The sequence below is a fragment of the Stegastes partitus genome, unplaced genomic scaffold (genome assembly GCF_000690725.1).
Source record: "Stegastes partitus isolate 25-593 unplaced genomic scaffold, Stegastes_partitus-1.0.2 Scaffold166, whole genome shotgun sequence".
NCBI lineage: Eukaryota > Metazoa > Chordata > Actinopteri > Pomacentridae > Stegastes > Stegastes partitus.
In genome coordinates this window covers 141,491-156,575 of record NW_007577897.1, presented here as the reverse complement: position 1 = coordinate 156,575, position 15,085 = coordinate 141,491, and the positions used below count along the sequence as shown (strand labels likewise).

General features: G+C 42.2%; 1 protein-coding gene across 1 annotated transcript; it reads right to left on the bottom strand.

Annotated features, from left to right (window-relative positions):
- Positions 1-689: 689 nt before the first annotated feature.
- fkbp1b (FKBP prolyl isomerase 1B) lies at positions 690-14,966 on the bottom strand. Its single transcript, XM_008279614.1, has 4 exons — positions 14,733-14,966; positions 13,969-14,016; positions 3,677-3,789; positions 690-1,490 (listed from the first exon to the last, which is right to left on the bottom strand). The coding sequence occupies exons 1-4, from the start codon at positions 14,767-14,769 to the stop codon at positions 1,362-1,364; spliced, it is 327 nt and encodes a 108-aa protein (XP_008277836.1). The 5' UTR covers positions 14,770-14,966; the 3' UTR covers positions 690-1,361.
- Positions 14,967-15,085: the final 119 nt, after the last annotated feature.

Sequence of the window (15,085 nt, the reverse complement as noted above, 5' to 3'; positions counted from 1 at the left end):
TTCCAAAGTGGAGGTTTACATCTGAAAATTGGTGTTTATTCTTTTAATTTTATTGTTATTATTATTTTATCTTTTACAGTTGCAAGAGTCAGACTGGCTTTCTATCTCTAAAACTGTCTTCCTGAGTAGTACTGTAATGGTTCTATATCTTAAAAAGTTCATATTGTTAATATTATTTGTACAACTTAGTCTATTTTATGTCTTTAAACACCACGCTTTCCCAATCTTGTGTTCTTTGACTTAACCTGCTTCTGGTGTTGCTCTTTACATTTCTATCCAAAAGCATTTCTTCAATTCTTTAGTCTCTGTTTTTAAGGAGTCCTTCATTTGTTTCGTTTACATTTTAGATGCTGTAATGTTTTCATTATTTTACTAACTGTGCATTTTAACATTTCTATTACCATTGTTATCTAAGTCTCTTATTTGTGTGTCTGGATCTTTTATTTTATATTAGAGTTGTATATTAAATAAGGCCCCCGATATCTGTGTACGAGAAATTTCACTTCAAATAAAATCTGACTGATTGATTGATAGATACAATTTCCATTATGATCAGTATGAGGGATTCAGACCCAGTTGATTCGGCTTCTCTGCAATTTGATAAAAAAAAAAACATGCCATGTGGGGGCAATGTTGCTGCAGAAGCTCATTCAGCATTCAGTCTCAAAAGCTCCACACAGAACACAGACTTTTCAACACAGTACATGCCATTTTTATTCAAGAGTTGGTCAATAAACTGTCATAGTAGCGATGGCTCTGATCGAGTTCTGTACAGTATTGGATTAAGGTTGACAGGGTACACACGCAGTAAATGTTCATGAGGGTTATAAAATATACTAAACATAGCAACATCATTCAGAGCATTCAGCAGGACAAGCCTTTATCAAAGTGGCAATGCAGACAGTGGTATATAATGCCCAGTTAATATACAGAGCAGAAACGTTGTACTTTCGACACGTGTACCCTCCTCTAGGTTGTTCAAACTGTAAGGCAGTATTATGTTTGGATTGCAATGTAGTACGGCTTTTCATCGGGTGGCAGATTTCCTCTTGGTTCAACAAAATGTACAACATTAAATTCAACAAAAAAAAGCATCTCTACAAACAGAAACCAAAGTGTTGTGTGTAAAAGTCTTGCATGATGTGAAAATTTGTATCTATTATGACATGATGGCAACCAAGCAGCAGGACTTTAAATACTGAACTGAACACTGTAGAAATCAAAAAACGAGAAGAAGAAGAAGAAGAAGAGCAGGTGGATGGTGGTGGGAGGCAGCAGCCGGGTATGGTCTCCCTGTGGGAACAGGTGGTGGCGAATGCGGCCTCATTAACCTTCAAACTTGGTGTTTTGGCGCCCAGGAGTCACTCCAGTTTGAGCAGTTCCACGTCGAAAATGAGCGTGGCGTTTGGCGGTATGACCCCGGGGTGGCCTGTCGCTCCGTAGGCCATATCTGGTGTGCAGGTGATCTTAGCCCTCTGGCCCACGCTCATCTGGAACACAGGACAAACACAAAACAGACTGATAATGGGCTTTTTCATGTAGCACCAAAAAGTATTTTCTTTACATTTCTGTTATATTTTTACCAACTGTGGGCTCATTTTTTTACTGCAATACAAAGTCCTGCATGTTCCTGGAAACAGCACAACCATAGAACCGATAGAAATAGAACTACACAGTGATGCTGCCATAAATCACAAAAAAATTCTGAAAAAAAAGTTTTTAAAACAAAAACCTTTAGTCCTGTTGAAATTAGAACCACTGGTGTTTGTCCCACAGCAACAACCAGCAATTTATCAAATAAAAGCAAACACATGAAGAAATGTGTTTTTTTTGTTATTGTTTGTTTGATTGATTTGATTTATTTGAATTTTAGCTGTCGCTACATTTTAAAAACTAAACTGAGGGAGAATGTAGAGTATCCAGTGAGCCTATGGTTTGTGTTCTTGTGTTGCGGGAGAACACAGAACTCCACACAGAAACAGGTGGAGGTGTTTCTGGGAGGCTGCCACCGTGCTGCCCTTTGGGGGGGAGCATAGTGGAGGATGGAGGAATGAAAATGGGTGAAAGATGGTGGCCAGAGGGGTGACAGATGGGGGACAGTTTGGTGAAGCACAGAGAGTAGAGAGAGAAAGGGATGAGGATGAGGGTAGGTAAGGTGGAGGGAGAGGGATGGTGGAGATGGAAGGTTTAGTGAACCAGCTTCAGCAACCAGTATTCTTCTTCTCCTCCTTTTCCTTCACCTGCTTCTCTCTTTGTCTTCTTTCTTTATTCCTCTCTTTTCTCTTCCTTTTCTTGCCATTTCCTTTTCCTCCTTTGCTTTTCCTGTGCTTTTAAAAATAACTGAAGAACCCCTTTTTGCTTTTCTTAATGACGAGCTCCTTGTTCTGCATCACCCTTTTGTCTTTCTCCACTTCCTCCTGCTGTTCTTGGAGGTCTTTATTGTTTCCCTCCACTTCTTCTGTCAGTTCCTCAAGTTTCTGATTGTCCTCCTCAATCGCCTTCTTCTCCTGCTTCAGTTTTTTTTCTTAAGTTCTGTGAATGCCTCCTCCACCTTTATCTTCACATCTTAATGCTCTTTGTTCTTTTCTTCTAGAACCTTTTCCTTCACTTCCATTCGTAGAAACGTCTCCCTGAGTTCTTGGTTCTCTTCCTCCAGAACTATATACTCACACACAGAGCTACACAAATGTCAGGTAACTTAAGAAAACTTCAACACCTGTACAGGGAAAATTAGCATTTGAGACCAAAATCATTCCGTGTACCAGGCTGTGAATATTTTTTATTTCTGCTGCAAAGTACATGGGAGTCTATTGCGATTGAGACGCTTTTGAGTCCAGCCTCAAGTGGACATTTGAGGAACTGCAGTTTTTTGGCACTGCTGCATTGGCTTCATTTTTTTTAACTGAGGTTGCAGCTTTTTAAAATTTATTTACTGCACTTTTAATTATGTACTACCCCTAATTGTGTGTACTTTTAATTATGTGAACTGCATAATGTCTTCTGCCTGCTGGTGCTGTGTTGACAGGTCCATATTTGTAGAGTTCGCGTTGAATTTCCCCACGGGGATAATTAAGTATCTACCTATTTATCTTCCAGCCACCTCCAGCACCAATGCAGTCATTGCTCTCCTGATCCAGCTGGCCTGAACAACACAGGCTCCCAGTATAATCTAATCGTGCAGCTAAATACTGTGGGCTTGTGGCAAAATTACACAGTTAATTTAGAAAGTTTAGCCATCTAGTATCATAAAAGTTTCTTGTCCCGGACTGGATAATTAGATTTTAAACTCATGATGGTACAACACCATTTCTGTTCATTGATCTGTCTGTTCTGTCGGTGAAAAGGTGTTATTTCGTTAACTCAGCACCCGTAAGATCACTTCATGTATTGTTTCACTCCGTGGAGTTCCTGCCATAATTGCACAGTGTGCTGCCAACTGAAGCTGGAAAATTCAGCCAGCAACAGCGCAGACTTGTCTGCCACCATGTAGAAAACAATGGAGGCAGTTGAAGCAACCATTTGCTGGCTGCCTTAAGAATAGCAACTAATTGGTAGGTAGGATCCCATTAAACATACCAGATAATGATGAATAAATGAAGCTGGAGCTGTAGTTATGATCGATGACACATATAATGAGCCCTTCAGTGCTTGTAGACAAAGCTGCCTCCCCTCTTACCTGTACTACTCCTTCCTCCCAGCCCTTAATGACCTCCATTCGTCCGATCTTGAACTTAAAGGGCTTGTTCCTGTCTCGAGAGGAGTCAAACTTTTTCCCGTTCTGCAGCATACCTGCCAGACAAAAAGAACAATTAACAATCATCAGAGACAAATGCACAACGAAGGCTGAATACAGGATTATTTCATGTTTTTCCACATGTGTGCAGCTAACCGGTCCTGTGATTTAGGAATTATTCTGGTGGGGTTTCTTATCTTGGGTCGGTTTCAATTACTCAGATGAACAAAGGGACTGCGAATCAGGAGGCACTGGCCTGGTTTAGTGGATTATTTTTAAAGTTAACTAGGCCATTGCTTGCCTGTATCTAGACCACAGGGAGAAAGGGGTAACAAAGGCGGAGCAGCGCAGGACTCCTTCAGAACACTGACCGACCGTTCAGGCATGGTAATAACACCGAGGTCGTTAAACCTCACTAAAAGGCGTGAAAACACTGGGCCGCTTAATTAGTTGTTCTAATAACTTGAGGGAATCCAAGCTGAAGCAATGTTCTGCTGCTCTGATAACTAATGAGAACTTTCTGACCCTTCAGACAGATAAGAGAACAAAGCAACAACAACAACAACACAGTCTTTAATAAACTTTGCTACTCTCCCTGCACAACAACCACCGTGGAACCACACGTATAAAAATGCAAGGAAACACTACGCTGGGAATTTGAGCTGACGTGCAGCGTTTGTCAATTAGTGCATGACTAATGAAAGCCTGCCACTTAAACCTGCACTGTGAAGAAACATTTCCATTTTACAACCTTCTCTGACAAACAAAGAAGATGCATGTTAGCACGGTCGCCACATCCTGACAATGAATTCGGCTAATTTTACTGTGTTGCATTTAAATGTTGTTTCGCACCAGCTAATAGTAGCAATAAGGCAGCTGCACTGAAACAGGAAGTGATGTTCCAGAAGCTTCCGTTTGACTTCCTGGTTTCAGAGTGAACATTGAAAATCTGTGCGCATCCAGTTAATCCTCGCATGAAAGTCCACATAAACAGCTTCATCCACAAGTTATGCAGTGTTAAATATTATGTTAACATGTTTACGTTACGACTTCTGTACTTTGAATATATACTTTGCATTTTGGAGAGCAGCTAGTTGTTAGCACCGGCTAAATGTGCTCGTCCTGTGGTGAAGGTTATGCGTGTGTTTTCAAACTCTTTACATATTGACATTTCTCTGCATGTATGTATAGACATTTATGCATTTGAGACACTTCTATAAGTTAATTATCATCTTTTTTGATGCTGTAGCAAAAGTACTTTGTGGTACTTATATTTGTATTGAAAAATGAAAAGTATAAATATATCCATTCATTAAATCCTGCCAAACACATCACCTGTCTGATCCTTGGAGGATGCAACACTGGAGAATATGAGTACTATGCTAAGCTAGCTGTATAGCTGAAAACACGCTGCCTGCCAACAACGTTTAGTGAGGACAGCATATTTACCTTGTCAATTTTCTGTGACAAATACATATTTCATGCCAGAAATTAACACTACGTCACCGTAAAACAAGTCATTATGTAAAATAAATGCATCAGTCAGATTTTATTTATTCCTAATAGTGATTTTTTTTGTTAGCAGTATTGGATTTGCAGAATTGAACACATTAACCCGATGAAGCATTGATTTGTCAAGTGTTCGATTTCCTGCTTTAGAAAAAAATGATACCCCATGTTAGTTACTTCTTTATCTCATCCGATGAAATTCCCCTCGCTGATGTTATCTTCGTAAAAACAAAAGCGTGACATCGACAGCCTTCCAGGATTCATCCTTTATTTTTCGTGTATCAGCCTGATAACACCCCCACGTTTTCACAACTTTGAATCTATGTGACACCTACTGAAGAAGTCATCGGTGTGGCTGCATGTTGTTCAAACAAATGGCTGAAAAGTGGAGGGTAAACTTTGTAAACGGCAGTTTGCATATCACAGTTCATCAAAAAACAGCGCCTAACTTGTCTCATTATGTTATTAAATAGTTCTCATGCTGGGATTACAACTCCATTTGGTTCCATTTTGAGAAATCACGTGAATATGGTCGGGTGCACGGTGTTCAGCATTAAATCTGCTGCTATAATTTCAGTATGAACTAAAGAGGTTAAAGTAATTTGAGATTATACGCTTTACACTTTTGTATATTTCACTGTTGCCCTTTTAGTTCATGTGGAGAGAACGTGCAGATTTTCATGTCTCCACGACCAATCAACTGGCTAAGAGTAGGTGCGATTTCAGTTGGCCAAGATTTTCTCGAGTTGACTTCAGTGCTAGTACTATATTACGATACACTGTGTATCAACACCGTGATATAAAACGCGATGCAATACTGTGACGTAAGATTTTGGCCGTATCCCCCGTCTCTAGTATGAGCAGTTAAATTCCTTGTTTACAAGGAGTCAAAGGGGCGCCAAGCAACAAAAAAAAAATAGTCCACAACATCCACTTCGCATTTTGGAGGTTGCCCTGCGATGGTCTTTTGATTTATACTTCTCTGTCGTAATTCAACAAGTGTGAATACTTGGCATTTAAAACTGGTGTTAACTGAAGTTTAGTTGTGGTGTCTTGCTCATCCAGTCATATGAAATGTTGGTACTGTACCACTTCTCCCCTTTCATTCCCCCTAAACTTAGTAGGTCCATCCTTTCCAAGAATCCCGCTAGCCCATATATCAGCAGACTGGTCCCGGTCCAACCGTGGAGTCATCAGGTTCGCACACCGAGGCAAATACCACCTGCTGCCGGGCATTCGAGTAGCAGAAAGACAAAAAACTTCTTGCAACAACTGCAAAAAAAAAAAAAAAGCGGTTTCAATTTCTGCCAGTGGTGCCTGCAACTAGGGGGGAAAACACTGATTGGCAACATCCACAAGTAGGAAGTCAGCCAGGGATCATATCGCACAACTGACTCCTGTGGTTGGTCAGGGTGTCAGCTGAGAGGCTGCTGATGTAAGCGAGACTTTGCATATCTACACACTTTACGTGCTTTTAGTAAAAACTCCCTCCCCACTGACTTCGTGTTTGTTTGAGGAGGCTGCAAAATGCCTGCCTTACACATTATAATCTGGCCAAAACCATTTTGGAGAAAAAATAATAACAATGGAGAACAAAATACCACCAGCACTTTGTTCCCACGGACCGAAATACATAGCAGCATGACCCTAAGGAAAGATATGGCTTCTAATGTTACAGCACGGTTTGACACTTGCGATGTACAGGTACTCTCTCTATATATATGCTATGCCCTATATGCTTCCTTCAGTTCTTGAGCTCACAGCAAAAGCAAACTCCAAACCTCCTCCTAAACCCCCACTTGTATCACTGCTCCGTTATCACTCTTTGTACAGCTAAGCATGGGTGGGGTCTCTGCAAAAATAAAGCCAGGCCTGTCCCCTTCCTGAGGCTGGCTCCCAGACTGGCTCCCCTCGTGAGAGGCTTTCACTTGGTAGTGCGTCGGCTATATCTGCAGAGAGCCGTAGCACACAGGGGTGGGGTTATTTTTACTCCGTTTACTGTATCCTGTCTTGCCCCTGTCTAGGAGCGCTGCCAGCACAAGAGCCCCCTCAGCTCAAGTGTGGATGAAATGAGAGGTGTGTAAAGATATCTGTCTACGAGACTTATAGATGTTGCTATGTTTCACAGCTGAGGGCACGAACGTCTCAATATAAAAATCAAATCTTGATCGTTCTTCATTTATGTAACTGGGTAACTGGGACTGGCTGTAATTAGGAGTAAACTCGGTGCAGGAGCATGGACAGCCTGAAAAAGATGATCCTTAGCAATGCCTTAAAAGTTACACAAGCAAAACGAGAGTCAATATTGAAGGATATATGCAGCATAGACTGAGACATAGCAACCGGCCCTGAAAAATGAAGCCAACCCGGAAGTGTCAAAAACCTGCAATATCACGATCCGTTGGCTGCTGGCTCCAAAAAGCCCTGGCTCCCATAGACTTGAATTGGAAAAGAAGTGATCACGGATCATGAAATACGGCATTCCTACAGCTCAGGATTTTTTTCTTATTAGTTTTCATGGTCAAGTCCAGAGATCAGGTGGCCAATCTGAAAATAAATCAACACTGAATTTTTAAAAAATCGTCAACATTTTGCGGGGCAAGGGGCGTGGCTGGCTTGATTGACAGTTGACAGCGATGATGCAGACGAAGCGAGCAGAAGGTGGTAAATGTGGGCGGGCAGAGAGGGCCCGCCTCTCAATCCGTCTGACCAATCGCTGCTCCTATGGCTCTGCCCCACCCCCCGACGATTTTTGCGTCAGTGGCTCCAAAATCCAAGATGTCAACCAGGAAGTAGCAAAACCCTGGCTTCATTTTCTCAGTGCAGAAACCAACGGGTCATGGTAGCTACATCCATCTTTTATACAGTCTGATATGCAGTATCCTGCAACCAGGAGGGTTGACTGGATAATTATTAATGAGCTATAACGCCACTGTCATGTTTCTCCTCATATCCCTCAGCCTTCTGTTCAGCTGGGTAGTGCATGAGGATATTCTGTCCAGTCTCAGAATGCAAACTGAGAAAAGCCTGTCAAAAACTTACTCAATAGTCAACAGCTATGTTTCTATATATTGTAGACTTTTGAAGTGTCACAAAAAAAATTTAAAACAAAAATGCCCATTAAGCCTCTTTCTATTTCATTCTGTGAAGCAAATAAACAAAACTGTGTAGTTGTGTCAGATGGTGGCAGTATAGGCTACACTGCTGTAATGAAGAGAGTAGAAGAAGACAGAAAACAAGGCAGCTGTTTGCCAAATGCTAACAAAACCTCAGTGACAGTATTTCTTATTACTTTTTATATTCAAATTGTATTTTTTTACTTTTGAAAAAAAAACTTTCAGTAATGTATCACACTTATATCCTGTTACTTTTCTACTTGGCACTGAGTTTCTCCTTCTGTTATGTAGTTTTGTTTTCTGAGTTCTTCGAGATTAGTAAAGTTTTATCTTAAGAAGAAGAAGAAATTAATAAAACTTTGGCTATCTACGAGTTAAAAATGGATAGAAGAAGAAGTCTTCAGGATTTGTTTTTAACCGGGCAAACTGTAATTATATTTTTAACGTCAGCTGGTGTTGAACATGTTTCATGTTGTCAGAACACTACATCAAAATGTATTAAGAAAATGTGTTTCCATCTCCTGTGAGGCACATTGCGTTTTGTTTTTTTTCAAAAAAGCCAAAAGGCACCTCAAACAAGCATAATTGAGGATGTTTTTATAAATTTTGCCCTTTCTATTGACATCTTTTTTAAATCCAGTCTTTCAAAATGCAGATAAAAATAAGGTATGGAAACACAGGTAGTGTTTAAGCAGATTTTTTTTTTTTGCCCTTATTTAGGAGCTGGATGTTTTTTTTCTCAGGAGTGAGAACTTCCACAGCAACAACCAGTCAATTACAACATTTTCCGTTGGACGGCGAGTTTGGCATCTCCTGAGCCCAATGCGTCAGTCTATTTATTTCTGGGTCACACATCTTCAGCCGTTCGGTCTCACCTTCTGCACGTTTCATGGTGAAGTCTCAAACATGGTAAGGAATGACGTCCACATTTAGGCACGACGTCACCGCCAGCGAGCCCCCCTCATCAATGGAGGAGTTAGCTCTGACACCCAGACTGCACCAAGCATAGAGACATCACAGGCTACGTTTTGTTTTCCGTAGATTGACTGATATCAGCTTCCATTTTGTTCCTTCGGCGCAGAGGAACGAGCTCGTGGCTGCGGTTGATAGAGCTGCCACTCTGCGGGCTGGCCGGCAGTCAGGCATGAAATAAGAAATGACAAATAAGAATGTGTGTGAGGCGAGTGAATTATTTGGTCCTGCTGCTTTCAGGCCAGAGTCGTTACCTTGCTTAATGACCACTCTGCTAATTTGGGCGCCCACAACTCTCACCAGAGTCAGAGGAGGGTCACGCACATATCCGTGTGTCTTTGGCATGTCTGCGTGTTTAAAATCCCAGAGGTGAAAGTGGGGATCAAAAAGGCACAGCGGTCAGAAAGTGTGAGAAAGTTTCTGTGAGACTGAAGCTCTCTTAACGCTCAATGCTGGGTATAAGAGTGGTTTCGAATCCCAGCATTGCATTAGGAAATCACCCTCTCCCTGCTCTTACTGTTTGCCTTTGCTATCTAGAAAACTAACACCGGCGCAGGGTGGAGGGTACAGTCTGTGGTTGTGCACTTAGAGCCAGCTGGAAGACTTTAACAGGATCATGTCACCAAATCTACAATTAACCTCTATTACCAGCACTATCTCTTTATCAGGTCTGGACTCTCTAAGCGTTTAAATAAAACAAATGTTGGTTAGTCTCTGTCTGCTTCATCTTAAGTCTTCATTAGTTTCTTACAAATTCCTGGGCAACTACAACCAGACGAGCTCAATGTATTAATTAAAGGGGATTAAGTAATTTTTTTTTTTTTCCTGCCGAATCCATAAATTCTACTAGATTAAAATATGGATGTACGACATGACACAGGACTTGTTTACATGTGTTTACAGCTTATTGTGAAGCACATAGTGTACGTCTTACAGTGGTGCTATCACTTACAAACCAAACGCGCTCAATGTTATCAAGGAAAACGACATTCTTCGGCTAATCTCCTGGCTTAGGTTCAACACAAAGGCTCCATTTAGACTGCAGGCAAACTGGGACCAAATCTGATTCCTTTGCTTATACGTGACTTCGTAACACTGTAATAAGCACTAATCACGTGGAATCAATTTAAATTGGAGCCACTTCAGGTCAGATTTTTTGCAATGCAACCACAATCTGAGGAATCACACTGGAATTCATGCAACATTCAAGCCGCTCTAGATCTATATTTGTGACACTTTGGCACTGGTGGGAGTCACACGGGGCTTCTCAATCAACAGATAACTGGCTTGTTTGCCTGTTTCGTTCAATACTTACGGAACCACAAACACCCTGTATTGAACCGCCACATTTCGCCAACTGCACCGGTTCCTCGCTCTTTTGTGGTTTTCGCAAACTCCTCAGCTTGTTCTGCGTACATTTTTCTTTTCCTAGTGGCGCCGTCGAGCTACATCTTGACACTAAAAGTTGATTTTGTTCGAAAGACAAAGCGACAAACTCCTTCTCCATTTTGCTTTATTCTCACAAGTTTTGGACACACCAATATTTCAAGTTCTGAACCAAAATGTGCATTTGTTGAATGAGAACTGAACCGGTTCTGCGTTAGTTGAAAAGCCCCATCGATAAAACTGTGCTAATGGAGGACTTCACAAAAACCAAACAGGTTAGAAAACGTGCAGTAGCCCGTCCCTGTTGCTAGTCAATGAAACACAACTCGGTGTGCTTTCTCACGGAGATGGGTTGCCTGAGCTTGCCTGCTGTCAGAGTCTCATAGAGGGATGCTCACACATCCTCAGATTTCGCATGAAATCCGTTTCAGCGAAGCCATTCCTGCAACGAAACCAACACTTCTGGCTCCGACTCTGCATCGACACACACATCCAGAAATAAGTCGCGGCTATTGTTCCTCAAATTAGTTCCACAATTAAAAATCTGGCTCTCACTCTCTTTGTCCTCATCACCATCTGCTCATGGATTCATTGGCTGAAACCGCACATCAATTTATAAGTGAAACCATAAATGCTGACTTCAGCGGCCTCCGTGTCTACTCCCATACAACAGCGAGCTGACAGCTTTGTTGTGGTTCCTTCGTGCATGCAGGTCAGTTCTGGACTGCGACCAAGTCACACTGGAATCTGATACACACTAAAAGAAGAATAATAATGTCAACAGCCAAACAGAATAATTGAATCTGAGCAATAAATCCAAATTGAGCACCGGGGCTCTCCAAGCTCTTATTTTCACACGGTGCACAGCTCTACCCTTTAACATTGGCACATTTCTTTTTTCTGTTTATCCACTGTGAACGCACTTCCCCTGCTGATACAATAACATATTTATAGCTCTTATTGTGTTCACGAGTTAAGCCTTGCGTGCCACCGTCGCCAAAATACCAGCAGCTTATGGGTAAATCCTATGAGTCGAAAAGGAAAGGCAAATAAAGAAGATGCAGAGGACCTGAATGATGCAACCTGAATCTAACACAAAAGAGGACAAGCTGAACATCTGCCCTGTCTGCTGTATTAGTACTGACTGAGTTCACTTTAAAGAACCACAGAGGCTATTCTCAGGCTCTGGTGCATCCTAGTTGTTGGACACTATGGCCAATTTTGTCTGGCTCACTGATGTGATAAGCACTTAATGTAATTGTGACAACAGTGAGAAAGGAAATAAGGCAGAAGAGCCAGGAGAAGTATAGATTATGTGCAATCCTATAGTGCTGATGGAGTATACAAGCGAATTATCAGATTTTATTAATCAAATAATGGCATGTGTAGAGGAACAGAACCACCGGGCAAAGAGCAGGTGACTACCAAAGCCTCACTCGGCAAGACTCCAGGCAGGAATGTGCTATATCTTAACAGAGCAGCTTCCCATCCTGAGATATACCATTTCCAATTATAGCATAATTCATCACCGCAGCAGCTGATCTCTGCAGAAATCAGTCTCAAAGGGAAATGCGCTTCCTGTCCCCGAAAAACTTAAACAAGACTGCATTTATTACCCGTGGCTGCAGTGACTCTTTATAGCGGCCCACGCGCTTTTCAGACAAAGCCTCAATTCTTAAAATTAAAATACTATGAGAAACTCGGTCAAGACAAAGCAGCCAGCACTGCAGCAGATTAAGACAGTCACACGGCAAGGAAATCCCAGCGCCTACAGACGAATACATGCATGCACATGTACCTTCGATGCAAAAATACTCACACAGTCCAAGCAAACCTGTTTACCACAGACAATGCCAGCGTGTGTGCACTAACTTCTATACACACATAATAACCATGTGATGCTCAGATGGTAGACGGATGACATGCGAACTAGGTTTTGTTTACTTTCTGTCTGACCTAGTTGTCTGGACTGCCAACCCCGGGGCACAGTACAACCCAAATTTATTTCCTAAACGTCTCAGCGTCTTAGTGCCCCACCTCAAAAACTGGGCAATCTGACAAGAGACAAACAGGAAAAAAACAGCATGTGTGTGTCTGTGTGTGTCTGTGCATGAGTGTGTGGATGGAATGAGCTGGAAAATGGCAATGACTCAATGAAACCGCAAATTCCTCCTGCAAAGCGTAAACATGTTGGTATTGTCTGCGCGTGGCGGCGACTCCACGACAAACTGTAAGCGACACACTGGTGGCAAGCCGTTTAAACGTGTACCAATAAACGTTACAGATACCAACAAAGTCATTTTGGCGAGTTGTAGTTACACTCTGATTACCGTGAATGTTATTTCTATCTTCACCATACATATCTCTACTTAATTAATAGTTGCAGATATGCCAAACGTCACTATGGCTGGCCCAAATTATTGTATACGACGCTACTCCTGCAAGTTTTTTCACTGGATGTTGATCGAGCAAAGCAGTTGAGGAAAGCTAGCAAAAGGAAAAAGATGGTTGCTTTTGTGGATCAGATTGTTGAAACAGAAAGTGCTCATCGGCAGGGGGTTTCTAGAGAGCTGGAGCTTTGTTCATTCAGGACTTGTGGTTGAAATTTAATAGAATTCGGCCTCGGGGTTGCTCTCACATGGCGGTAAAACTGCTTGTCTTATGTAAATGCTGCTGCTGCAGTGCCACAGTATGTTTGAAAAGCAAGCCGCTCCCACCTCCCGACTCTCGCTCCTGACACAGCTACAGATTTAGGCAACATGACTTTGCCCAGTCAAAAGTCCAATTCAGGATGTCTGTAATTACATTTCGACTAGTCATAATTACAGCTGCGGATATCTATCACAGCTTTCTGACGAGCTCAAGCTCAGTTTAAGATATCTAAAAAAAGGACATCTTGAATTGACAGAAATTAACTTGCATTAAGACTTGTGGAATTACACAGGAGATATCTGGAACTAAAATTACATACAGTCATACTTCAGCTGCAGATATCTGCAACGTAAACGACCTGCAGGTGGATTGTAGATGTCTGTAATGGGAACCCCCGTACACACAGATGGTAGTTCTCGATATCTGAAATGTTCTTTCAGAACATGACGAGGATGAATTGATTACATACAATACTCAGGCTCACAATCTGTGCACACTGTGAACTCTGGATTGCAAACCGAGCAACGATGTGCTCCACATATTGATTTAAAATAATGTGACAAAACTCCTTTGTCAACAGGGTAATGAAGAGGCAGTTACCTATGTAATGAACCACGCATGTCTGGCCTTTCTTTGGAAATGTTCTTCCTGTTAAAAAGAGAGAAAGGAGAAAAAAAACACTGTTATGGTGTGATTGTGCACCTCTGACACTGGCAGCCTAATCTTGTAATTAGCAGTGACTAGTTAAGTCTGGTGAGGTTCTCTTGGCAGGGATGCCATAAACTCCTTATGCCTGCAGACATACTAAAGTAAGACAGCATCTGTCACCTTCCCTCTCTCACAATAAAACTTCAGCCTGGAGACTGTTTTCCCACAGCACAGGGCTATCAGATGCATCTAATTAAGCTATTAGCGCCTTATAGCTCACCTACGCCTGGTTTATGCCTTCACTATGTGAGCCGAATGTGTGGAAACACATGAAATGCTATCCTCGACTGCGCATCTTCCCCGTCTGCCAAATGTAAACGACCCTGTAAGCGAAATCCTAATTTAAAGACGCTTGCAGATGAAGTTTGGCACCGATGCAAGTGTGGAGAGTTCTAGAAAGGTGCTGTGCAGGCGTCTGTGATGATGAATAACAGTAAAATAAATAGATTTTACAAACCACACTTTACTACTCTGAGTTGCAAACTATCTAATAAGCTAATTTCCTCACCTGCTACCTCAAAACTTGACATTTTACGCACATTTAATTGATATTTAACAAGATTTGAACGACATTCTGGGGAGCCCCACCACCACCACCAGCAGCAGCAGCACCACCCCGCATCAAAGCACACACACAGGCGGATAAATCAACTTACCATCACCGGGAGATATTGTCTCGACTTCCACGCCCATGGTTGTGCTACTTCACGGATCAGCTATAAAACATACAGCCCCGAAAAAGACCCCTTTTTTCTCTCTCTCTCGCTCTCCAGCCGGAGTCACCCTTTAGCGGCTACAAGTCGGGCTTTAACGATGGGAACCATGCAGACACGGAGCACTGCCGACCCGGAGCTCCCAGCCAGCCGACAGACTACCAAGATATTTTCCGGTTAGCGGCGGGAGGCGGCGTCGAGAGCTTCAACAGCCGCACGTACGTCGTCTTCAGCGCGGTCGGACTCCTGCGCCACACGGTGGAAGTCCTGTAAGCCCAAGTAAATTCATAAACCGT

Coding starts and splice junctions, on each gene's coding strand:
- fkbp1b (XM_008279614.1), bottom strand. CDS start 14,769: ATGGGCGTGGAAGTCGAGACAATATCTCCCGGTGATG. Junction 14,017..14,732: donor GACAATATCTCCCGGTGATG/GTAAGTTGATTT, acceptor TCTTTTTAACAG/GAAGAACATTTCCAAAGAAA. Junction 1,491..3,676: donor GGGAGGAAGGAGTAGTACAG/GTAAGAGGGGAG, acceptor CCTGTGTTCCAG/ATGAGCGTGGGCCAGAGGGC.